Source organism: Sciurus carolinensis, chromosome 1 (assembly GCF_902686445.1).
Source record: "Sciurus carolinensis chromosome 1, mSciCar1.2, whole genome shotgun sequence".
Classification (NCBI taxonomy): Eukaryota; Metazoa; Chordata; class Mammalia; order Rodentia; family Sciuridae; genus Sciurus; species Sciurus carolinensis.
In genome coordinates this window covers 109,304,741-109,331,462 of record NC_062213.1, presented here as the reverse complement: position 1 = coordinate 109,331,462, position 26,722 = coordinate 109,304,741, and the positions used below count along the sequence as shown (strand labels likewise).

At 43.8% G+C, this 26,722-nt stretch overlaps 1 protein-coding gene and 1 pseudogene across 1 annotated transcript; one reads left to right on the top strand and one right to left on the bottom strand.

Annotated features, from left to right (window-relative positions):
• The first annotated feature begins 4,171 nt into the window (after nt 1-4,171).
• Nucleotides 4,172-4,501, top strand: LOC124988879 (dolichol phosphate-mannose biosynthesis regulatory protein-like). The gene is given in 2 exon segments (XM_047558731.1): nt 4,172-4,311; nt 4,313-4,501. Coding segments are annotated over 2 exon segments (249 nt in total). The 3' UTR covers nt 4,422-4,501.
• A 7,111-nt stretch (nt 4,502-11,612) lies between these two features.
• On the bottom strand, nt 11,613-13,196 carry LOC124961751 (T-complex protein 1 subunit zeta-like; annotated as a pseudogene).
• Nucleotides 13,197-26,722: the final 13,526 nt, after the last annotated feature.

Here is a 26,722-nt window from a genome sequence, read left to right as displayed (position 1 = left end):
CAGTTTTTTCCCCTAGACTGTTATTCTCCTACCCTTTGTCATAATATAGGCTAAGGAGGTCTGGAATATCTGCTCATCCCATAGAATATTGTAAATTACATGTACATGGAAAGTGATAAATGGCCTGGCTGGTATCAAAGGCTAATCAAGGAAAAACACTTGAAAAAGACCCAGGATATAGGCCTATGGGGGGTATATGGAAGTGGACACTACTGAGATTTATTTTGCACCACCTATCATTGTCCCCCAGAAAGCACCTATCATTGTCCCTGGAGAAGAGGGAGTCATATCCATGAGATTCACTATCTCATGATATATATCATACTATTCAGAAGAGAGAATGTTGGGTTGGCCTGCTGAAGGAAAACATAGTTGAAGCTTGGAAGCAATATTCTTCAAAGATAGAGTGCTACCTTCCAGGATGCTGTATATGCACCAAATCAGAGACTACTATATCACTCTATCACAAAAAGGGAAGAATTCTGAGTCTGTACCAAAGGGTAGAAGCAGGAATGAATTCACTACCATGATCCCTGGTCCAATGGGAGATTTGGGGGCTTACCATCCCTACAATTCTTGGCTTTGCAGGACTAGAGGCCCTAGTCTCCAAAGGAGGCAATTCTTGTTAGGAGACATGGTAAAGTTCCTACTGAACTACAAGTTATTGCTTTTTCCTGGTCACTTTGAACCCTTTACTTACAGATACTGGAAGCTGAGGAAAAGAATCATCACCTTGATAGGTATGGTTGGCAACGATAGGGTAGTTGATACACATGGTGACAGGGAGAATAACGGAGCAACTCAGGTGTTTCACTTCAGTGTCTAATGACTGATTGTGACTATGAAAGGACAAACAAAGCAACACCAATCAAAGAAGATACAGTTCCTAGGGTTCAGGATTCTCAGGAGTAAGGATCACATGCCAAGGTGAGCCACCAAAGTGCTGATGTGATAGGCAGAGTAACAGAATGGGTAGTGTCAGAGGTGGATGGTGAAAACTAACTGCACTATGGAGGGGCTAATAACCTTCTTATTCTTAGGAAAAGAGGCTCATGAGAAACACGGAAAATCTACTATCCCAACTTGTTCGGAGAAATGGATCTCAGCAGTTCAAAGCATGGCCTATGGCAACTATGGATATGAGCTGTTCAGGTCTTCCTTCAACAAAACTTTCTATGAGGAGTATAGTTAGTCCGCAGATCCAGCAGCATCATTCAAGCCAAGTCACACTTAGCCACTGGCTAACATACAAAGGATCCTATTACCTGAACCTTCCTACCCAATGCAGAATTGTTCTATGGGTAATCTTTGCCCCCTGTTGGACTGGTGGCCAACACTCCTCTGGGCTACACATCTGTCCGAGGTCCTTCCTACCTAATCCTCCTTCCTTCCCTGCTCCTTCCATGGGGCACATCTACACTGTGGTCTGAAATCTGTCTGCTCCTGCCTCTTCTCTCCTTTAGGTTACCTGGGTATTATCCACAATCACTATTGTACAATTCTTCCTCTACACGCTCTTGGTTTTATTACATTTTTCTTATTTACTTACTTTGTTTTGCTTCTCCTTTTCTTACTTCTTTATTTAAATTCTAACTTTAATTATTTTTATTATTCTTCTTTGATAATTCAGGTACTTAATTTTACAAGTTTTCCCTTAAGCAAAACTTTGCTCTAGGTTGATTTAAGTCTTTGCTCTTATGAACAGTGATGTAACAAACATCTTTTCTTTGTGTACATGTTCAAATGTTGTTGATGTACAGATACTTAGAAATAAAACTATTGAATCAAAAGATGTTCCCATTTAAAAATTTTAATTTATAACTGCCAATTTACCTTCCTCCCAAAAAACTATATTAATTTATATTCTTGGATCATTTTATTGGTAAAATATTATTGACAATGAAGATATAATACTCAAGAACTTTTATGTGCCAAGTAATATTTCACTGAAATATAAACCAAAATAAATGCTATAATTATAAGGAGAAACATATGTTCAATTTAATAAGGATAAACAAATAAAAGGAATTTAACGATCTGAACATAATAGTCAAGTAATATTGTGTTCACCATAATGTGCCCATAATCTTGGTCTTATGGGATGCTTAGTAAAACCATCAATGTGTTAGGACCTAAAGAAAGTACACTGTATTTTAAAAAGCAAAACTTGTATAGGACACCATCTTTGATCATAGTATAATAAAACTTAAATCAAGAACAAAATAATTGAACATATACAAAAAGCCCTTAACCACTTTGAAATGAAAAAAATCTCTAAATAACTTTGGTGAAACCAAAGTCACAATTGCCAATAATTTAGAAAATAACAATATGAATATCACATGCCAGCATTTATGGAATATAGCCCAAGTTTTGCTCAAAGGAAAAATCCTGGAATTAAATGCTTTCATTATAAAACAAGAAAAAAAATCCAAGTTAGCATTCAACTCAAGAAGGTAGCAAAGAAGCAAACATAAATAAAATGGGAACAAAAAAATTAAAGGCAAAAGCAGACAATGATGAAAACTGAACAAATTATAAAGTAACTCCAACAAGTCATTTTTTGGAAATATTCAGAATGAGACAAGTCTGTGACAAATGCAATTAGTTAGAAGATAGAGAAGCAGATAGGAAAAGTGTGAACATGAACTTGACCACAGGCCAAAAGGAAACTGAGAAGAGAGATTGCTAATAAAGCTGAGAATTTAAGCAAAATAAATAATGTTTATAAAATATAGATGTTTGATATTGTCTTACAAAGTAAAAAACTCAACTAGACAATAACTATGGCAGAAATTGTAAATTTTTCTCCTAAAGGTATTAAAGACTTTAATATCTTTCAAACATTCAGAGAAAGTGAGGTTTCCATGTTAGTCAACTTCTTTCAGAAACTACAAAAATATTTAAACCTTCTAAACTCATCTTATAAATCCAACTGTGTTAGTCAATTATAACTGAGATCATTAGTTTATAAAGAGAAAATATTTGGGCTCATGGCTCTGCAGTTTTTAGTCCATGATGGATTGGTCCTGTTGCTTTGGGCCCATGGCAAAGCTGTGCATCAGGGCCCCAGTGAGCAGCAGAGAAAACCTTTCCACCTCATCACCAGAAACCACAGAGAGGAAGAGGAGGGTCCCACAATCCCCTTTGAGGGCATGCCTGCAATGAGTTATTGTCCTCCCCTAAGCCCCACCCCTAAAGGCTTTACCACCACCCAGTAGTGCCACCCTGGGGACTAAGCTTTTAACACATGGGCCTTTGGGGATATTTCAGATCCAAACTGTAGCACCAACATATCCCAAAACTAAGTCATAAACTGAAGTACAAAGAAGACCTTGACCAAATATCATCTATAATAGTAAAAATCCTGATACAAACCAACAAAAATTGAAACCATATTATATATTTAAATACACTATGATTAAGTAAAGCTTATTTCAGAAATGTAAAGAGAGTTTAATACTGGAAAATGTATTCATATAATTTACACTGTGAACAAATCATTGAAAGATCAAAGGAGAGAAACTGATTTTCTTGATACCCAGAAATCAGGTAAAATTCAAGATCTATTTTTGACTGTGTTTGTATTTTTTAAAAAGTCTTAGAAAATTATGTAGAGAAAAATGCTTACGTAATAAATGAATTTTGGTCTCACACTAATCTCCAACATCATACTTGGTGATAATTTCTTAGACATAGCTCCATGAGTTTCAGAAACAATGGAAGGGTGCCTGAGGTCATCAGTATTATTTACCATTATTCTAAAAGTCCCAGTTAATTAAATAAAGATGTTCAAATAGTAATAAATATGGTTAAAATATCATTGTATGCTTAATATATTCCAAGCACTGCTCTAAGAACTTTTCAGTTTTCACTTAATTCACACAATTAATGTGTGAACTTAATGGGTTGATATCATTATTATGCCCATTTTACAGATAAGGAAATAGATCACTGAATGGTTAAACAACTTGTCAAGGTCGGTAAAAAATGTTGAAAAGCAAGAACACAAATATCAAAATTTGTAGGTGTCATGCTTACCTTCCTAGAAAGCCTGAGATTTAGCTAGCAAATCTATTTCAAAAGTTCTACTATTGGGGAAGGGGCCCGATCCGGGGCTGGATCCGGAACCGGATGTGGCCAGCTGTGCAGGTGGAGGAGCTTGGGGGAAATGGCCACAGGGACAGACCAGGTGGTGGGACTCGGCCTCGTCGCTGTTAACCTGATCATCTTCACCTACTATACTGCCTGGGTAATCTTCTTGCCATTCATAGACAGTGAGCATGTCATCCACAAGTTCTTCCTGCCTCAAGTGTGCGGCCATACCCCTGGCCGCAGGCCTCTTGCTGCTCCTGTGTGTGGGATTATTCATCACCTATATTATGCTGAAGAATCAGAGGGTGATCAAGAAGGCTCAGTGAAGACCCAACAGGGATGAGGCATCTGGCACCTCCTCTTTGTCCCCTCCAGGGCAGGGACCAAGGGTCAACCTGTAGGACAGTCCAGGCACCCTCTCTAACCTGCCTGCTGTGCAGCCCTCTTCCGGGAAGGAGCTACTCAGGACTCACCCCTGACAGACCAAAGTCCCCTCCTCTCTGCTCATTCTTCCAGACACCCAGGAGGGAGAAAGACCTGGAAGCTTCCCTTTTATCCCCTTCTGGCTCAGGGCCTGAACAGTGCTGGTCCTGCCCATCTCACTGTCAGACTCACTGTCACTTTTTCCTCTGGGTTCCACCTTCTTGCCTCAGTTTCCCTCCAGTGACATGCTGACAATAATGGACTTAGCAGGGTCTGAGGAAGCACATGGCCTCTCGATGTGTCCCCATAAGTACTGCTGCACCCTGAAGGCAGCTCTTCTGAGTTGGACACAGCCCAAACCCCATAAGGACATCTGGACCTGGAAAGTCTTGGGAAAACCTGAAGACCCCAGGGCCACTGGAACACATTAAGGCAGCCACCCCAGGCCCCCAGGCTATTCCTCTTGGAGGCACAAGTCCTTGACCCAGGACTGGTCTGTTTAGGAGCACTTAACAATAAATGTTGATGGTAAAAAATAAATAAATAAATAAAGTTCTACTATTAACAAAACACCCTCCATCCCACCCCTCTCAATCTTCTCTAGGATGCTACAGGGACTATTAGGCAAGGCAGATGTTTAATTTAGTCCTGGCAAGAGGGTAAGATGTCTGTCTTCCCATTTACTCATCTTAAATCCTTAATTGCCACCTGTCTTCCCCTAACGTCTGCCTCATTTACTTTGCTCCTACTTGCAATCAAGGGTTGAGCCCCCAAAGACATCTGGAGTCTTAAAACCCAGTAATGATAAGCAGAAACAAACACAAAACAAAATACAAATCCTTTAGAAATTTCTGGCTGTAGATGGTATGCATCTGATGGTCTTGAAAGTTCCAGTCCCCAGACCTAATAACAGTGGAGGGAGAGGCAGGCTAGGCAGAAGTGCACCCCTTTTTAAGACCCAGACTCAATTGCAGGATTGACTGTGACTGCCAGTCAGCTATGCCCTGGATCACAGTTGCCAGCATCTGTGCATCCTCTGAGTGGCCTGAGAGGCAGGCCTGCTAGGGCAGCTTAGAAAGGGCTCAAGGAAAACCCGGCATCACAAGAACCCTGGATATCCATGGAGGCAGTTGCAGAGGGGAAAAGGAAAAAGGAATAAAAGGATGAGCACAATAACTAAAGCTGGCCCCACCAGAGCAAAAATCATTATTTTCAGGATATTCAACTGTGGCCATTATATGGCCTCTGGCTGTTCAGGAAACAACATGGCCCAGTGGCCTGCACCAAGGTCTAAAAGACCTGCATTCAGGTCTCATACTATTTACTCTGTGTATCTTTGGTGAATCTCTTTATCTTTCTGAGCTTATATGCTATATCAATCAAGGGTTGTGGCAAGCATTACAGGAAGCCATAGTTGAGATGGATCAGAAAAATATGAGACATCAATTTTCTGAGTCTCAATTTTAGTATATATATTTACTTTTAGTATACATATATAAAATGTATATATGTATATAAAATATATAATATAAAATGTGTATATATGTATTTTATAGAAATATGTGTGTGTATATATATATAGATAGATAGATAGAGAGAGAGAGAGAGAGAGAGAGAGGGAGAGATTTTACGGTTCTGGGGATTGAACCCAGGGCCTTGTGCTTGACAGGCAAGCACTCTACAAACTGAGCTATATTCCCAGGACTCAATTTTAATATTTAACTTCGATTTTCTGACCTGTCTTGGGGGATATGATGCCCCAGCAGTGGTCTGAGGTCTCAGACATTGTGTTCAATGAATCTGTGTTCATTGGGATTTACCCCACCTGTTCTGTGGAGAAAATACCTAAATCACAGACTCCTGAGTGGAGAAGTACTCCTCTGTAGTCAGTAAAGTGTGCATTCCAGAAATGCATAATTTATCCTGTAAAATGGAAATGGCTATTGCTTCTTGATTCACAGAGTTGTTGTATGAAAAAAGAAGATATGAAAGTGTTTTGTAAATGCAATGTATACAAAGGTGAAAGACTTATTGTCACTAGGCTGATGCATCTTAAAATCACCTCTCACTCCCTCCTATTATCAGTAAAATGGGCATAATGATATCTTTCTCAAATTGTCTTTGTGAGGAGTAAGGGAGATGGTATGTGTAGAGCATATATAAAGTGCTTGGTTACTAAACATCAGGCAACACCAGTAATCAGGTTCCATGGGCTCAGACCCACACTACCCCTTGTCCTCCCACAGTTCTTTTTCATTCATCCTGCAGCCTACAGGCATTTGCAAGCTGACCAGTTCCAGCCCTAGAAACTGGTTACTCATGCTTCTAATTTCTCCTCCCCCTCCCTAACATCTTTCCATCTCTATGCATGCTTTCCCAACTTAAGAGGTGCCACACATTTTGCATTTAGATTGTGTGAACACTCTCTGCCCATAGGTAGGACAGAAGGAATCCTTAAAAAGAAATCAGTCCATCAGTCATTTATCTTGTCCCTGTTGTCCCTGTGAACTGTTTTCTCATCTCAAGTCATGAACGTGCTTTCTACCTTCTATACTATCCCACTCCTTCCAAAACAATAATGAATGCATTGCATACCCAACCAAAGAATTAAGGTCCACGAGAAGCAGGTCAGCACACTTACCCAAGAAACTGAGGCAGGTGAATAGTATAGAGCAAATAGGAGAGGAGAGGAAATAAAAACCCCAAACAGGATGGAAGTTTCTTAATTATAAAATCACATTATTTCCTGGGTCCCCTGGGTCATGTCCAAAGACAGGAGTTCGGAGTGAAGGGTAAGGAAATTTCCAGACCTAGGAGGCCCCATCAAGCAAGAATGCCACTCCTAGAAGTGGTTGCATTTCCAAGGAGGCTGGATGGGTTCAGAGCTCTCCAAGGTCCTGACCAGGAGACCCTTGCAATGTCCATATTTTCAGGAGGTGATGGTGAGGAGTGGAATGGGCAAGAGTAAGGCAGTCACCACAAAGGGCTGAGCTTAATTGGGAGAGAAATGAGGGTAGACAGGGCATAGTCTGTGGCAGTCAGCAGAGAAAGTGGGGAACAAGCTGAAAGCTGAGTACCGGTGAGCTCACCCTCTCCAGCCACCTCTGTGTTTCACCAGCATGACTTCTAAATCACCAGAAATGCCTCCTGCTGGGAGAAATTCAGCATACATGATACAGAGATTAACACTTGAATTATGTCATGAAGGTGACTCGCTTCTCAGGAAGTCATTGAGGTTTGTGAGGGCGTGGGGCGGGGACCACAGGGGAAGCCATTCTCAAGCAATCTGTCTTAATCTTCCAGTCGAGTCTCTGTGGTGCCTTTGCCAACCTGCAAATACAAGGGTAATGTCCCATATAATTCCCTTGGTTTTGAATGATCAATAAAGGCCCTGTCCTGTGCTCTTTTCACCTCATTTTCAGACTCCATTTTGCCAGATGCCCTCCAAATAGGGTTGAGTGTTTGCACACTCTGGTCTGGGGTCCATGGGCTCTGAACCCTGATTTTCTACATGAAGGTGATAGCTAGCCGCCCCAGGGTAGTTCCTGTTCTTTGTTAACATCCCAACTATGGGTCAAACAGGACTAAAGCCCTTCCAGTGACAAAACTGGAAGCAGCCCCAGGCTATAATAAAAAGTTCTGCCATGGGAAAGAACTGAGCTTAAAGCCTGCCTTGAAGATCCAAGGGACCACCTCATAAGTATTCTGTCTGTATGAGAGACTTTTGGCATCATTGTTTCATAGGGGGCCTGTTTATTTATGCTCAGATCCTTAAAAGGTCTGCATGCAACCTAGATTAGACAGGTGTGAGGTTTTTGTCAGTAGCCCATATTTTTGGCAAACCTATTAGAAGATAGGTGTAACCTTTGACTTCTACTCTAAAAGATCATTTTTCCAGGGTTCTCCCCTCCCCAGCTCACCCATTTTCCTCCCCGCCCATCCCCCAATATGTTTTCTAACCCTTAGACCTAGAATGTGGCTAGATCCTCAGGACTACTTAGAATTTCTCTAAGGCTGAATTGGCCACATAGGTAGCTGGAGAAAAAAATCTCTATACTATGAGATTTTACAGTCATGAAAACATCCATTTCTAGATAGTACTTCCTATACCAGTTGCCAGAGTGTCTGGAATCTTACCAGTAAAGATTCATTCCAATGGAGGACCGTACCTCCAGAGTCCTTCACTCAGTGAAAAAACCCTTGCCAGAAATAAACTCACTGACCTGTCACACACATCCCAGTGCAGTTCACCTCTTCTCTCCAAAATACTGACTGAGCATTCCCAGGTGAGCTAGGGCCAAAGGTACAGGCAGCTCTGGATGTTAAAAAAACAGGTCATGGAAGGTAGTATTATCTAAAGGTGGGAACTATGGGCTGGGACTTAGATTTAGACTCTACTCCCAGCTGAGAGCTGGCACAAGTCACTCAACTCTAGGTCTCAATTTCCACACCAAAACTGCCTCTATTCTAACTTTCAGGGAAATCATTAAAATTTAATAGGAATGCTCAGAGAAAACACACACACACAATAGTCATTTAGTGCACAGTTACCATTACCAGTCCTAAGACAGAGCTGGAAATTCTCAGATGACCGGAATGTGGTCCTTGACTAAAAGATGCTTTGAGGCCAGTGGGCAGATGATGAGCATGGATGTGCTAAGTGCAGCAATAGTAGATATGCACAGGAGTCTCGAGCACCCAGGGGGCCTCTAACCCAGTCTTTGATGCAATGTAGGCAAAGGCGATGACCCTGATCTAAAAGTGTAAGAACAGACTACGCGAAGGAGATGGGAAGAGAGAATGGCATCAGAAGAAGGAATGACTTGAGCAAAAGCATAGCAGCGGAATATTGAGATGTAGATGGGTAAACACGACCAATTAAGGGTGTCTAGAGCCTAAATTATAAAGAATGGAGTGTGAGGAAACATGCAGGCATTCAACCATGGAGGGCCACGTGTATTAAATTAAGGAGCTTGGAGTCCTATTTCAAGCAGCCCAGCCCAGAAGGGTTTAAGCAGGGGAATGATAGAGTCAGTTTGATTATGAATCCCCTTGAAAGTAGCATGGCAAGTGGATCATAAAAGAGAGTAGAAAGTGCTCTGCAAACTGATGGAGATAGGAGGCTACTTGTCCAGCCCTTCTGACCCATGGTCCAACTGATTAAGTGCTTATTGTTGCTTAGAAGTTCCAGTTATCTGGCCCCACCTAGGCTGATACTCCTGAAGGGGCTTCTGGAAACATCCAGAGTGTTTTTCCAGCAGCTGCTTTGATCCTTAGAAATCCTAGGCACAAAGAAACATCCTGAAGGGATGTCTTGAGTAGGCTGCCACAAGTCTCTTTCCTGCATTATCCTGGTCAACATGTTTGTCAATAACTTGAATGACACAGTGGACCTGCAGGTGACCCAAAGTCAAATACAAAAGCTAATATCCTGTGTGATGGAATAAAGACTCTAAAAATATCCTGACAGGAAAGAACAATGGTTAAACACCTAGGTCATTGTAACTACATAGATGTTAAGCACTGCTTTCAGATTTCTTCTAAGTTGGGTTGGGGAGATAGCTCAGTTGGTAGAGTGCTTGCCTTGCAAGCACAACACCCTGGGTTCGATTGCCAGCACCAAAAAAAAAAAAAAAAAAAAAAAAAGATTTCTTCTAAGTCAGTTGTATAATTACAAGCTTTGGGATACCTGTCCTGATAGCTGAAATAATTGTCCAGTTGTCAAATTCTTGCTGTGAACCTGATAGATGACAAGCTCACAGCTCCCAGTGCTTACTTCTGTCACCACCTATAGTATATTTTAGTAAAACTAGGTCCACTTCCTTTCTTATACTGTAAGTTTTCTAGTAGGGAACTAAGCCTCATCTTTGTATTCCAGGAATCTTGGACCAAGTACAGGGAAAGACAGACTTCTTGAATGCCTACATATGCAGCAGTTTGTGTTTATAATCTGTTTAATTATTACAGCAATCCTATTACATTTATTTTATAGATGAAAAATTAAGACTCAGAGATGTTAACTAAATTGCCTATGAGTTTGTTTGCTAGTAGATTTCTAGGTTGACAACTGAACCCAGATCCAACTGGTTCCAAGGTTGATTCTCTTTCCACCACATCATGCTGGATCTGCACTTGCATAAAATCCCAATAACATTCTTTGGTGTTGAATTGTCTCAAGACCTGTGCCAAGTGAGCCTCTCCTCAAGACCTGACCACTTAGTTGGTTTATTTTACCTGGAGGAGAAGACTAGTGTTGGTCACTGACTCCATAGGTGCCTCCAGTGTGCTGCAGCTGCTCAGAAGGTGATGGCAGCTGACAAACTCAGAAGGTCAAGGGCTGTGTGTTTTCTCTCCTATGTGGAAGCTAGAGAGGAAAAAGGAAAAGAGAGGTGGGGGAGATCTCATGAAAATCAAAAGGAGAACAGTTAGAGGAGAGGAAAGGAACCAGTTGGAGGGAGGAGGGAAGGGAAAGAGGAAAGTGCTGGGGAGTGATATTGGTCAAATTATGTTGTTATATTGTGTACATGTATGAATATGTAACAACAAATCCCACAATTATGTACAACAATAAAAAAATGTGGGGGGAGGTGGAAGAAGGTGATGGCAGTTGAGCAGCTTTGACAGGATAATGAACCAGAGCAAGGGCTGTGATGACCTGACTGTCCCTATATGCTCAGATGACATCCAGACTTCTGATCTTGTTCCAGCCAAGACACTTTTGGTAAGAATAACTTCCATCTAGGAATTTGTGTGTTTGAGTATGTGTGTGTGTGTGTGTGTTTCAAGGAATATTTAATAAGGCAGATAACGTGCTTATCTAACATGTAATTTTATGTCACTAAGTAAAACAAAACATCCTGCTCACTGGGTAAAAAGGGCCTGCTTTATGCATGTACACTCAGTGCAATTTAAAAAATACTGTAACTATAATTTCATACCATAATTTTAATATATGCCTAATCTTTTTTTTTTTTTCATATGTGAGAAGAAAATTCCTTGAACAATCATTTGAGCCTTGAACAAAAATCCACAGCTATATCCCTCAGGGTCATTCCATAGTCTTCAAGATTCAGATGGCACAGGGAGGCTTAAATTCAGCCTTTTAGAGAGGACATTCCAGCTCGCATGATCTCACCAACTAGGAGAATGTTGGTGGCACTCACAGTGCAGGAGTGAAGAAGCTGTTTCTTCACACAATAGTTATCCCTTACGCCCACTTCTGCAGCAACCCTCGAATCACCTGTGTTCAAGTCCACGCCTACAAGCTGACCTGATTCTGAATGTTCTGCTTGAATCTTAACTAATGTTTCTTGAAGGTCAAAACCAGAGTTCTGAGCAAGACCTTGGAATGAGTAATGCATCAGCAAACGCCTAGACTCCAAGTTGGGCCCTGCCCTCTGTACTGGGCTTATATTTAATCAGGGCTTCTGCCATGGCCACTTCCACTGCACCAGCTCCTGGAACCACACAGCCATCATCAATGGCATTTTTGATTGCCCTCAGGCCATCTCGTATTGCATCTTTGATTTGATTGAGTGTGTGTTTATTTGGTCCTTTGACTAATAATGTGACGGAATGGGGATTGTTACACTTCTCAATAAAGGTGAACGTCTCTTCTCCCAATGTCTACTCATAGACAAGTCCTGCATGTCCCAAGCAGTCAGGATCTAGGTCATCAAGAGAAGTCAGAGCTACCCCACCACAAGCAAGAGTCAGCCTCTCCATATTTCTCCATTTTGCTCTGCACAGGGCTACCATGCCTTCTTTTGCAAGTGCCTCCAAAGAAAAGGGGTCAATTCCCTTCTGATTAATAATGACAAAGCCTTTATCTGAATCATCACAGACTTTCTTTTTTAGTTCTACTATTTTTTTTCACTCTATCTTCAATAAATTTTCTTTCAGCTTTTACTAGTTTCTCTCTCTCTTCTGCACTCTTGTAAAAAAAAGCTAGAATTCACTTCTGTTTTCTCATACTCCAGGACACATTGAGAATGTAAACATTCTCCACTCTCTTCTTCATGTTAGGGTGGTGGGCCCCATGGTCCAAAACGAACCCTCTGATTAAGCTTGTGTCTGTTTCTGATTTATGTTTCAACTCCATGATCTCAACCATGAATAGGTCAATAGGCTCATCTTCTATTTTATGGCCAAAATGGAGTCACTACAGCCTCTGTCAGGACGTCTGCAAGTTCAGCATGAATTTTCATTGGGAGAGATGTTCTGGCCACATCTATAAGGGTCTCCCTGTCCATCTCTCTACTTACTTTGATTTGTTCCAAAAACTGAAGGGCCTTTTCCTTTGCAGCTTCAAAACCTTCAGTGATTATTCTAGGATGAAGACCCTCAGAAATGTAGAGATCTGCCTGTTTGAGCAGCTCTCCAATGATGAGGACGTTGGAAGTAGTGCCATCACCAGTGATGTCATCCTGGGCTGTTGCTACTTTTGCTATCGAGGAGGCTGTTGGGTGCTGAATTTGCATATCATGCAGCAGCACCTTGCGGTCCTTGGTGAGCTTGATGTCCCTGGCGCCTGACACCAGCATCTTCATGGAGCCCTTGGGCCCCAGGTTGGTCCGCAGCACATCCTGCAGCCTGCAGGCCGCGCTGATGCTCATCGGCAGTGCTGCCTGCGCGTGGGCCACCTCAGCCTTGGGGTTCAGCGTCTTCACAGCCACCATAGCTGCCCGGCAAAAGGAAGACAGGCGCGCAGAGAACACGGAACCGGCAGCGCGAGGCCGGGCGGTGCTTTCAGCCCCCACCTAGGAATTTTTTAAAAGAGAACATTTGGCATCATAAGGCCCTAGAAAACATATCGTATGAAGAACAATTGGAAGGAAAGGCACTACTTAGCCTGGAGAGGAGAAGGCTTAATAGGCAAACAATTATTACACTCAAATATTTGAAGATGCAATTGCATAGCTTTCCCGTTAAGCCTATAGGCAATTACTGGTGTTGATGTATTGTGATTTCTGAATTTCGGAGAGGTTGGGTTTATTGCCATAGGTCAGGCACTTCATATACATCTACTCTAATCCTTACAGTAGCCCTGCCAAGTCCTCTGCAGATAAGGACAGCCTAAGAAATTTGCCCAGCATCTTAGTTTGCAAAGAGTGGAGCCAAGACTCACCCTGACATTTGTGGTTGTTGTTGTGCAGCATGTCCTTGTTTTCCTATAATTCCCCTATAATGGTATTTGGTCAAAGAGGGCAGCAGCAATGGATGGGCATCTTGAAGACCTTTGCCCTGCATGAAAAAGAGGACTCACAAATTCAGAAGAATTCTGCTCATGTGTCAACTTCCATAGCACTGCCAACCATCCAGGGCCCTCTGTCCAGATCCAGAACTGAGTCAAGAAGCATGAGGGCCTGGGAAGATGGCATACGGTGGGGTGCAGCCCCTCCCAAAGACCGTCAAGGTCCTTGAGAATGGAGTCCCGGCTTACCCTCACTTTCTCCCCTCTCACTAGTTCCTCTCTTGCTCCCTACCCCTCTACTCTCCCATCAGATCACTGATTCATTTTCCCTTCCACACCCTGGTATGGGCTCTTCCCTTTGCCTGCTACATATGCTGCAGACCCTTCGCCAACTTGAAATCTGCTCCCTCTTCAGATGGGAACTGGTGTAGTATCACCCCTCAGTGACCCCCACCCTTGACTGGCACCCCTCCCATTTTTCTGCATGGCCCTGTGTCTATCTGTGTCCTAGCACTTTTCTCTCACTGTTGCAGCTATTCGGTGACCCTGGGAAAGCAGGGAGGGTGTCGTGTTTGTTTGTCTCTTGGGTACAGCACAGGGCCTAGCACATAGTGCTTTTGAATGAATGAATGAATGAATGAATGAGTGAATATGGGCTTTGGGGTCTGTTGGATCTGGTTTTGAAGACAGGTTCTACCAATCACAGATTGGATTAAAACTATAAGCAATTTTTTAGAGGTTCAGTGTCCTTAGTCTGTTAATTGGGAAAAAAATACCTATGTCATAGGGATTATAATGAGAATTCAACATATTAGCCAAGAAACTGGCCCACACAACTTATGTAGGGTTAAGAATGACAAGACCAACAGAGTATAATATTTGTAGATTCCAAACTGATCCTCTCACTAAACAGTTTTCTTATTCTGGAAGGCAACATTTTTAATGCCAAGACTTATAAAAATATTAATTAAAGCTTTTGACTCCATGTCTCTGTATGGACAGTGTCCAAGGGGATGGTCTTGCTGTGACCTATCCAACACTCTCATGGTCAGTTGGGCCAAGGAGATGGATGGTACAGGCCGCCTGCCCTAAGACACCAGGAGCTACCAGCACAGAACTCACTGAGGGTGGCTAAAGACCACACTCTCACCTTTCTCTCTGCCAGCTCCTGAGAGATTCAGCTCAGACCCCTCTCATGACTTTATGGAACTCACTGGGGTCCCTGCCAGGTCTGGAGAGCCCTTGTGACCACCCTGAGAACATCTGTTCTCACTGCCCTGCTCCCTCATTGCCTGCTGCTCTCTCATGGGCTGTGAGCATCTGGAGCAGAAGGAAAGCAGCCTGATCATCCTGGCAGCTCCTTTCCCTGGGCTTTCAGACAGGGACCCAGAGCATTTCAGAGCCATCTTTTCTTGGAGCCTAAAGAGTAAAAGTTGGCCTTCAAGGTCATGTTTCTGACATTCAGAGAAAGCCAGTGTGGAACCGATGAGAGTAAAGAGATAAAGAGTCGCAATAGCATCAGGGACCTGGTTCTGAGTGTTCCTGTTGCTCAGTCACATCCTTATCTTCCTGGCGGCTCAGCCTTTAAACATTCTATGTCCAAACTGATGGCTACCCCATCTGCCCCCCCTCAAAAAAATGTCCACATTGAACTTAGCACAACAGCAGTGGGTCAGTTCAGTTAATCCAGTCAGAGCCTGGGCTGGGGTGTAGCTCAGTAGCAGAGCACTTGCCTAGCATATGCAAGGTCCTGGGTTCAACCCCCAGCACTGAAAGAAAAATAACTAAATAAAGGAGCCATCTCCTAAACAGAAGTTCACAAAAGCAACTGCTTTCTTGTCACCCAGTAGCCTCTCATTTCACATGGTCCCTCATTTCTCAGAGGGTCCCCAGAAGTGACTGGTTGCCCACAGCAGTAAACTACCCCCTGAGCACCTTTTAAAGGTGGCATTCCTTCTCTGACTCACTCTGCATTCCCTCGGGGTGCTGTGCCTCTCAATGTACTCTTCGCAGACTCTTCCCTCTAAAATCTTCTTTTCAGTAAGAAAAGAGGCTAAGAAGAGGCCCTGTATAAAAGAGTAATCAATTTCCCCTAATCTCTTTTCCCAAACCACCGTACAGACAGCCACTCTTGTATCTGGCAGTCTGGTGACTTTAAGAATCTTTAAATATGTAAATATGTTTTGTTAAGTTATTAAGCTTGTAAGAAATAAGAAATTAATTAACATTAGCATGTTGAATCACTTAGGTGTCAGTTGCTAATATGGCTAATTGACATTTAATAAGTCTTGCTATCTAATTTACTATGAATTACATTAAATGTTAATTAATTGCTTAGTTATTCTTTATGCAATTATTATATGTTAATGTGCATTTAATAGCTTATTATTTGGATGATTGTCTTCATGGTAAACAAATTACCTGTTAATGCTGGTTTAAACATATTCAGATAATTCTTAAAATTATTCTCTTAAACATAATCAACTAATGGATTAATTAATACCATTTAAAACCATTGAAAAAATAACTATCAGTTTTTAAGCCACAATCCCCCAGTTAAATTGGCAGGGCTTTCAGGAGCTTGTTTATCTGCTATATATCTATCCATCATATACAATACTATCATGACCCATTCCATCAAGCTATTTAAATTAGCTCTGATAAACTACCATACTTTATGGACTATTATTATTGGCCCATGTTTAAATCTCAGAAGGCTCATTAATAGAGCAATGTGACTGATACAAAAGCAGATGTGATTTTGACTGCATTAGTTGAAGCATAATATGTAAAACAAAGGAGGTGATTCTCCTGCTCTGCCTTCCACTGGTCTGGCCATATTTGGGATAGTTCATCAACTCTGGAAATGACATATTTAAGAAGATACAAAGTATATCTTGTCAAGAATTGGTGAAGAACTTGAAGATGGTAGCCAGACTTAAGTGAAAACTACAACAATAAAGTTTCTCTCTTCACATATGTGGTGTGGTTTGTGGAAGATAAATTACTTTTTCTCTTTTTTAACTTGACTCAATTGAGAGCATGTGGATCATAAGTTTGAAGTTAGAGGGAACAGATTTCAGATTCAAAGCTGTCTGAGGATGAAATGAGCTGCCTCTGGAATAATGAGCTCCCTGTCACCAGAGGAGTTCAAGCGTAGTCTTGGCAATCATTTGTGCAGAAGGGACTCTGCAGGTTTCGGATGGGTGCCTGGAGGATGTGACCTTTCCAATGCCTCTGAGGCAGAGATTCCACAATTCTCATGATAAATCGCTCATTCCATCCAGTGCACTGGTCTGGACACAGCCACGTGTCCACATTGTCTGGTTCACTTCCAAGTTTGGAAAAGCTGCACGGATGTGTATGAGCACTTCAAATTCAGTTCTGATTGGGAGCCTAGTAGTGGACACCGTGGTGCAACGTGGTGGCGAGAGCCGACTTGGTCTCACTGGGTCTGCTGTGCTGCAGCTTCCCTTCAGGTGTCCTCCAGCAGCCCACGCGTGGAGGGGAGGCTCAGAGGGGACCAGCTGAGCCACTGGAGTCATTTATCTTTGGCAGGACAGGACGGGAGAAAGGGCAGGCGCCTGGCAGGCAAATAAACTTAATGAAGTTTGTAATAGACTGCGGAAATATCAGCCTCGTGATCAAAGCGAGAATAAGCCACAAGAAACGATTAATTAAGACTCTCCCACTATCTCCTTCTTCCCATTTCCTGCTTCACCGTGGCAGTAACCATTCTAATTGTTCCAGGCTTTCAAGATTTAAAGGCAGCTTTTCTTTCCCAGGTTTCAAAGTGCCATTGGGGGTCAAGCATTTGGTGCAGTCACTGGCAGGCCCCTGGGGTCCCCTCGTTTGAGCTCTGCCCTCTGCGAGCAGGGCAGGTGTCCTGGGCTGAGCACCTATTCCCCTGAGCCCCGCACCCACAGTGTTCTGCCCTAGAATGTCCTTGCTGACTTTCCAGGTCAAACTGGAAACTCCCCTTCCCAGGAAGGCTGGCTTCAGAGAGACCGTCAATAATCCCTGTCCACTCTACAGTCATATTGCTGCCTGTTGACCTTTACCACTGGATGAGGGCACTGGGCTTCTGTCTGCTATTTTGACCCTGAAACTATTCCTAGTCTCGGGGGTGCATGTATGGAGGCAAGGGTAACATTCAAAATATTTAAGAATATAATATTAATTGACACTAGGTCAATATGAGGAACTTTTAAAATGTTTCTTTTTGTGCCCTAACTAAAGCTGCTTACCAGGTGATACGAGTTGGGCTGCAAGTCATTCATCAAACGATTCCAATAGCATCCTGTTCCTTTGTTGATTTTTTAAAAACGTCAATGTGATCTTTTGTTTGATGCAGCTGTCATCAGCTAAATGATGGCCTCTCTGACATGGGGAACTGTATCAAACCCTTCTGTAAGTCTCCTATTCACTTGCTAGTCCAGGAGGTCTCCAGGGTCAGAAGCTTTGTGCCTAAGTCACACCATGGCTGGGTGTACACCTGATGCCAGCTCTTCCCACATGGCCTAAATTCAACGGCCTATTCTCAGTACCCCTGACAATGCTGCCACCAACCTGTCTACCCTGCATGTGTTCCAAGACCCCATCAACACCAGGCCCCTCTGGAGGAGAAGGTGAAGGTGGCAAACCTTACCACCATCATTTCAGTTAGCTCAGCAGCTCCTGGGGGTTTCCCCATATCTGCTCCCTGCTGTTCCCAGACCTCATTATCCACCATCATGGCCATCTCTGGGCAACATCAAATGATGGCTTATGGTCTCAACCACTTAAAACTATTTCCCAACTGGTATGAAAGTGACTTCATATTCCAACCACTCGTTGGCTATACCAATGCATTCATACATCCTGTCTCCCCATGTACCCTGTCACCTCCCTAAAGACAGATAGAAGGCATCTATCTGCCCCTTTCAAAAAAGAAAGAGTAGGCAAAAGGTCCTGAGACAGCAATAAATGACAACATTTTTGCCAGCCCATCAGATCTCAAGAATGAGCCCCATACTCCTCCACCCCAACGCATTCCTGGACTGGAGGAGAGTCTGGTCTCCATTCTCTTCCTACCCTCAGACATAACATGGTGAGCAACAACCTGTCCATTAAGATCTTCTGAGTAGGTATGCCATATAATATGATAGAATCCCACAGTCCCCTTCCTGAAGATGTCAGAGGTAATCAGGGACCCACAGACGGCAAAGCCACTACTCCTGTGTAAATCTCCAGCTGCTCAGGAGATTTACAGAGATGGATGGCTACATGGGCATGGGAGGGGCAGGAGCCAGGAGCAGAAGGGATGACTTATGATTGCTGTCGACAAAGGCAGGCCCTTGTTGCTGGAAAAGGCTTTCTTGTTGCCTCTGTTGGCTGAAGCCTCAACACACATAGAAAGATGAGCTGGGGGTCTCCGTCAGGGGCTGAGGTTTTCTGTGGTGGAGATCATTAGCAAGAATAAGTCCTCCCCCTGCATAGCATTTATCATCTGTGCCCTGGGCGGGGGCTGGCGAATCTAGTAGTTCCAGAGAAGAGCAGTGGGCAGGATTGGGTCAGGAAGTGAATGACATTGGGCAAATCCAAAGCTATTATCGCCTGCTCTGCTGCCCCCAGCGTCTTCGTCAAAAAAGTTGGCCTGTTCAATTAGTGTAATGACATGGTGTGAGATGGTATTTCCAAACACTGAAACCAGCTCAGCTGTGCTCACTCTGGTTGCTGGCGTGAAGCATGTCAGGCAACCTCTGAGGTGGCACAGGGACCCTATCAGCATGACACACATTTCGGGGAAGTGCTATAATTCAGCACTGACACCACGATCAATGGTGCCCATTTCTGAGCTGTCCTTCCCAAGGAAAGAGACAAGGTATTAGCCTCAAATGGCCCACCAGACTGCGCTGTGTTGTGCATCTCCCCAGCCCCCCACCACCCCATCCTCCCTCCTGCTTCTGCTGCTTTCTGTATTTGGCTATTCCAACCATGGAACACACCATTGCGTGCAGACTCTGAGGTCAGACAGGACTGAATCCAGGCTCCACCACACAAGCCCAGTGTAATCCTGGGCAAGTTAATCATTCCCTTTCCCATTTAAAAATTGTAATGACAATCCAGGTCTTGTGGGTATAAAAACTTAAAGAAACAATGTACATAAAGAGATTGGGGCCTGTCCGGCACTCTGGAAATATCCTTAAGTGTCAGCTGTTAGATCTGTATAGTTTCTTCTCATCTCTCTACTTTTCTATTCCTCTGTTCTCTTTTCATCTGAGCCAGTGTCCCCACATACCCATGACCTAACCTGTCCCTATCTGCCTCTGCTTCAGGTTGTCTCAGCTTTTAGTTCCCTCTTTCTCCTCTGGGTTCTCTGGGCCCTGTTTGTTTGGGTCTTCCTTTCCTCTTCTTTGTCCTTGACTAGCCAATATTTCCTGGGCACCTAACCTCTTTTTCCATTACTTAGACTTGGAGCATTATGGTATTGAAGGGTTTTCAAATCTAATGCAGAAAAAAATAAACTCTCCTGAATGGTGATCTCCACAGCCCGGAAAAGCTAAAGCTGTGAAATCTGGAATTTACTATTGTAATTATTCTGCCTGAAGCTGTGCCAACTTGGCTGGTTGGCAAAGCGACCTGCCAGTTGGGAGCCAATCACCACCTTCCCATTGAGCATGGAAAAGCTGCCCAGCCTCTGCTGGATGCTAAAAATAGACATCTGGAGATCAGGGCAGCTCAGGAGCAGGAGGTGAGCTAAAAATATCTTGTAACAATGTAGCCTTCCTGTGCCTGATGGACTGCAGGCTGGCAGGGGCAGGGGCTGCAGAAACCCTGGGGTCCACAGCTGCATGGCTCCAGCTGAGCAGGGGAAGATGGGAGGAAGACACACAGGCAGGCACCAGATGCCAGCAGGGCTATTAGTAACTTGGGAAGCACACAGCAGGCCACCAAGCCAGTCACAGAAGCTGAGGCCACAGAGCACACGCAGGCAGGGAGATGTTCATGGACATTCCCACAGTCAGTGGGAAGGGAGAGCAAAGGTGGTGCCTGGGGACGCAGAGGCTTTTTTAGCTTTGTCTCCCCACTCTGGCCACCACTGTTGGTCCCCAAGTCTACAGCTGCCTTCATTCTTTGGTTAGCTCTTCAATTCACCCAACCCCAGCAGGGAAAGGTTTTCTGCCCCTTGACCTGCCCCCATCATCCAACTGTCCCAAGCTCTGTCCTCTCCGAGAGTCTTTGCTGAACACTGTCTGGGTCAGCCCAGCACTCCTACAAACTCAGCATTATTGTTTTCCTCAAATTACAGATGAGGAAACTGAGGCTCATGGAAGCACAGATACATGCCCAGGGTTTCTCAGCTGGTCAGTGGCAGAGCCTGGATTTGAATCTTGCTGTCTGACAGTAGCTCCTCTGTTCGGTCATCTGGATCAGTCCTCAACTTGGTGTGATTTGGCCCTGCAGGGGACACTTGACAGTGTCCTGGAACAGGATTATTACAGCTGCTGGAAGAGCTGCTCCACTAGTGGGTAGAGGGATGCTGCCAAACATCCTACAATACACACAGCAGCCTCCACAATAGAGCTATCTAGTCCAAAACGTCAAGAATGCTGAGCCCGGAGACTGCTCCAACTCCTGCTGCAGCAAAAGTGGGTGTCAAACTTGGGTTGCACCAGAATGACTTGGGGACCTTGTTAAAATCAGATACTTGAACCCCAACCCTAGACACTCACGTTCACTGGGTCCACGGGAGCTCTCTCCTACCCCACCCCAGGAGATTCCCTGGTAGACAGGCACCACACTGAGAAACACTTTCCAAGAGAAAAACTACAAAGAGGCAGATGCCAGGTTCCTGTCAGTTCTGAACAGACTTATGGCACAAGGTAAGAACTTGGAAAATATCTCCAAATAAGAGCACATACACAAATGCATGCACCTGTATGTACACACACACACACACACACACACACACACACACACACACGAGGAACCAAGGAGTCACGTAGTCTCAAAAGGTACAACTCTCAAGGTACATAGCACCAATTTTATGGTCTCCCTCACTTGCATATCAAACACTGCTGACCCTGGCCAGTGGTCAATGGAAGTGTGAATCAGTGTGCCTAGCCCCCAGATCTTCTTTTGATCTAAGCTTATACGTTGCACAGATGGGAAGGTTTGGATTCGTGGTGGAAATAAGAATGAGTAAAACCACAGGTGTATTGTCAAGATGAATATGCCGGCAGGTCTGGAATTGGAATGGGACCAGGTAGCATCACGCCTGGATGGGGAGGCAGAGTAATGTGAATTGACTGAAGACAAAGGGAAAACAAATGGAAAGTGACAAGCACAGAGGGGAGCGGCAAGAGCTAATGGGCCGAGGAACTAAGAATTTCATCCAACCCATCACCCAACCTGGCCACTTGGCTCTTTCTTCCCCATCATCCAGGGAATATCCCCAGGACTAAGCTCCTGAGCATCTGGATAGATGATACACCCTACACCATGTCAACAACAGCTCCCCTATTGTTATCGATTTGGTTCAACAGATGTTCGCCTCAGACAGGGAAGACAAATGAGACATCACTGTAGAAAAGAAAAGCTGTGAGTCCTGAGCACCTTCACTCCACGGGAAGGCTTATTATGGGAATCACAATTAGAGAGAGGTCTGGGCCAGGAAGAAAGATGCTTCCCTGTCTCCCTCCCTTCCTGCCTGCCTTCGCTCTAAGAACATTCACATTTGGTGGCCCTAGTGAAAATGCCCTCCATCCAGACTTCTAGAGAATCCCTGGGCAATGGCTTATGAAGAGGTTTCAGGCTGAGATTTGATGCAGCTTCTCCTTTGCCTCTGCTTCTCCAAAGACAGGGGCTTTAAGGTACAGCAGGACTTCATTTATTGCAGTGTTATTGGACTAAGGCAGGTGGTCCTTAGAATCAAGAAGAAAATGGGTTTATACCCACAAGAAGATATTCTTAACTCTCAGGTTGACAAATTAGGAAATCCTGATAGACCCAGAATTGACATGAGAGCAGGACAACACCAAGAACACACTGTGTGGGTCCTGCCTGTTGTAGATTTCTACTGCATGCATGGATATAATAGGTGCTCAATAAATATCTGTTGAATGAGTGAATGAACCCTCCTTGTACTGGTAGAGATAAAGAGTAACAGGTTCTTCTAGTGTGATATTCATCATGTTTTCTTTATTCTCATATTGGCTGTTTTATGCATGTTGAATACATAGAAAGAGACTCAGACTCATAAATGTAAGACCCTCACCCAAGCAGGCAACATGCACGGAGTTCTCTTTGTAGGGTGATATACAACCCTCGTCAATAACTGTTGCCTCTGGTGAGTTGGTAGACTTAATTTCCCTTCCTTTAGTCTCCAATCTCCATGATTTCAGGTGATAAGGCCAGGCAGGGATCCAACCCAAGCTGGGCCATTCATGCATGCAACTCATTTTTATTGAACTCTGAGTTATACAGACCATATTACTAGGCAGTGAGGATACAGCAAAGAAGAAATAATAGAACCACATTCTACATTCAGAGAATGACATTAATTGAATTGTAATAAAATGATAAAGTTCAACTGCGATAATTGAGTGCTCTGGATGACACTTGCGGGGCAGGATGCTGAGAGTGCTTGATGTAATTGACCTAAGAAAGTTGGGGGTTCGAGAAATTCTTCCCTTGAAGAAGTGGTATTTAGCTGAGAGCAGAAGGATGAGTGGGATTTGAAAATGGCGGGATGAGAGGGTGTAGTTTTCTACTTTTCTTTTTTTTTTTTTTTGAGTGCTGGGGATCGAACTCAGGGCCTTGTGCCTACAAAGCAAGCACTCTACCAACTGAGCTATCTCCCCAGCCCCAGTTTTCTACTTTTCTAGAGGCACAACTTTGCAGGGAGCTTACTACTTTGGAGAAATTAAAAACGAGGCCAACGAGAGGCAAGGAAGGAAGAAAGCCGGTCCAAGTCACCAGCACTCCTGATTTAGCAGCACACCTTCATAAGCTCTGGCCCTGGGGGTTTTATCTGCTGATTTTTTTCTGGAATGACCTTGGTTAAAGCCATTGTGACAGAAATAGGAAGAGCAAAGAGAGATCAAAAAGGTGAGGTTGATAGAATGGCAGCCAGAAAAGGCAGAATGTCAAGGATTTAAGATTCTATTGTAAATTCAAGGGGGATCCATTCAGGGATTTTAGTCAATGGAGTGGCTTGATCAAGTTTGCAGTTTCTTTTTAAAAACTTCTTCTGGTCTAATATAGAGAACAGCCAGAATATTGAATATAGGGTCAAAGGGACTCTAAGGAGGCTAATTAAGAAGCTAGGGTATAAACTAGTCAGGAGATGATGGTTGCTTTAACTAGAAAGGTATTGGGGAAAAGAGAAGAGGACTAATTCAAGAGATATTTCAGAAATTTTTTTTTAAACTGTATAAGTTTGATGATGGACTAGACATAGGGGACGAAGGAGGGAGAGTGTCAAGGGCAATGACAGAGAGCTCACTCCTGGATAACAGTGATATGTGACTCACAGGAAGAGAGGCCAGGGTGGGAGTAGGCGTGGAGGCCAATGGAAAGGACCTGAACTCTATTTTGCACATATGAAATTATATATAAAATTGGAAGTGTCTGTGAGACCAAAACTGGAGAAAACAAATAGGCCACTGGATTTATGGATCTTGAGTTCAATAAAGAGGGCTGGAATGGTTTGTAAATTTGGGAATCATCAGTGTGGTCCCTGAAGCCAGGGAATGGATGTGGTCACCCAGGGAGATAGTACAGAACAAGAAGAGAGTGACAGTGGATAAATCTTCAAAGGATGGAAGGAGAGGCGAGAGAGAATGGAGGAAGACCAGGAACCTAGGGTCAATCAGAGTCTGCTACAGGTTTGAAGTTGAGACACCAGGATTAGTGTTAGTTGGTTTTAGGCACCAGCTCTGCAGGAGACTAGGGCTATGGGCTGAAGGCTAGCTCTTGGCATACACACTGTGCCAAGAAGGGAGGTCTGCAGGCAGAGTATGAGAGTGGCAGAGCAGATGTAGAGACAGCAGGCAACACACCACATAGGTCAGACAGATGGAGAGAGGGGTCTCCAAGGCTGGGCTTCCAGCCCCCCAACCATGTCTTACACTCCATGACTGGGGAGATACTTGCATATCCTTCTTATAAGCCTTATTTTCATCCTGAGCTACTTTGAGAGGGTTCTTTATGAAGCCAGGGAAGAGCAAGCCATGTGTTGGAGGCAGGAAGTTGACTGACTTGGTCAGGGCTGGCACAGAAGAACAGAGCCCCAGAGGGTGAGAAGAAGACAGACCTCCTCGTGGGCACCATGTGCACAGCACACAACTGTTCTCTCAGTCAAGCTTCATCACACCCCACCAAGTCAAGAACTATTGCCCACCTAATTTAGAAGAGAATACAGAGGCTTGAATACTTGCCCAAGGTTCAGTGCAAGTGCACCAGAGATGAGATTAACAGGTAATCCCTCCAATGTCATGTGCCGAAGAGTTACACTGGGGAGAGAGTGGATGCTTTATGACACATGGAGAAGGGTCCAAAGGAGAGAGCATTATGAATGAGTGCAGATTTAGTTAATAATTAGTAGAATAATAATGGCACCTAGGAAGGATGATTTGAATTGATATGAGAAGCACAGATTAGAGAGGGAAGTTGAAGGTCAGAAAGTTTATTTCAGTATCTAGTGCTAACTGGGAAGTAAAAATGTCTTCTGTCCCTACTATAGTGGTCAGGGGTGGATAAGGCAGAGACTCAGATTGAAATAAAGCTTCAAAAGAGAACTTGAAGAAACCTCTGTGAGGCATGAGCTGATTTGCTTGGGCCTGTCTTAATTCTCAACGATCTCAGCTCCTCACACCTAAATCTTGCAAACTCGAAGTTTCTCACTCACCTAGGGGTGGAGAATGATGGGAAAGAGAGGAGACTGGTTTGAGAGAGAGAGGCTGAAGTGACCAGGAAATCCACAAAAGTCCCCTTAAACCAGGACTGGGCTCAAGGAAGGCAGAAAATAGGGAGAGTGACATGGGACACCTGTGCTAGTGTCCCTTGAACTACGTATTAGATTCTGAGGATGGAGGACTGGTCCCCCACAGGAAAAATGAGTCTGGAATATGGGATGATTTGGAAATGCAAGACCCAAGGAAGTGGGGTACTGTCAAGTATTGAATGTTCTAGAATGGAGGAACTTGCTGAGAATGGAAGAACAAGCTGGGCAGGCAGGGCTGCTCTGAGAATGTGGAAACTGTGTAGGAAGTAAGAACTGGAAAGACCTGGGACCAGAAACTCAGTGTGAGGAGATGGGAAACTAATGTCCCCAGGGCCCCTCCCCTTGATCCACGACACACACTGCTTTTCTGAGTTGACTTGGCAGGGGCATTTCCTTTCCAAAAAGATCATCTCCCTGGTGAGTGTGAGGAAGGGAGCCTCAGAGAGGGTCTGCACCAGCTTCAGCGGGTGATGAATGGGCAACAATCAGGCCAACGGCTTTCAAACGGTTTCCGTCAGATAGAAAAACCCTGTCATCTCATTCCCAATTTTATTTCGTTCTGTTTCACCTCATATTTCACTTAATGGGAGCTGTCAAGGAGATTCTTTGATTTTTTTCCCCTTCCTTCTCCAGCAGCTTATGCAGTCTGACAGCCTGAGAGACATGGGGTTTTGGAAGATCCACATAAAATAAATTGCTAAAGCCTCTAGTCTGGGGGTTTGTGTGTCTGTGTGTACTTCTGTGGGTGAAGGCTTGTCTTTGTTTGCCTGTGATCTGAATGTGGGCACACATGTCAGGGGTACACATGTGTGTCTTGAACAAGGAACTGGGTGTATGGGTTTGAGTTCTGACTCTGAAGTTTAGTTAGTATCCTTCTATAACCTGAGCCCCAGTAGTGTCCCTGTAAAGTGGATATAGCAATACAGTCCCTCCATACTCACAGGGTCCTCATGAAGCTCATGACACAAGGAACATGAATATCCCCCTGTGATCAATGTGCACTACTGATAGATAAGTTCAAC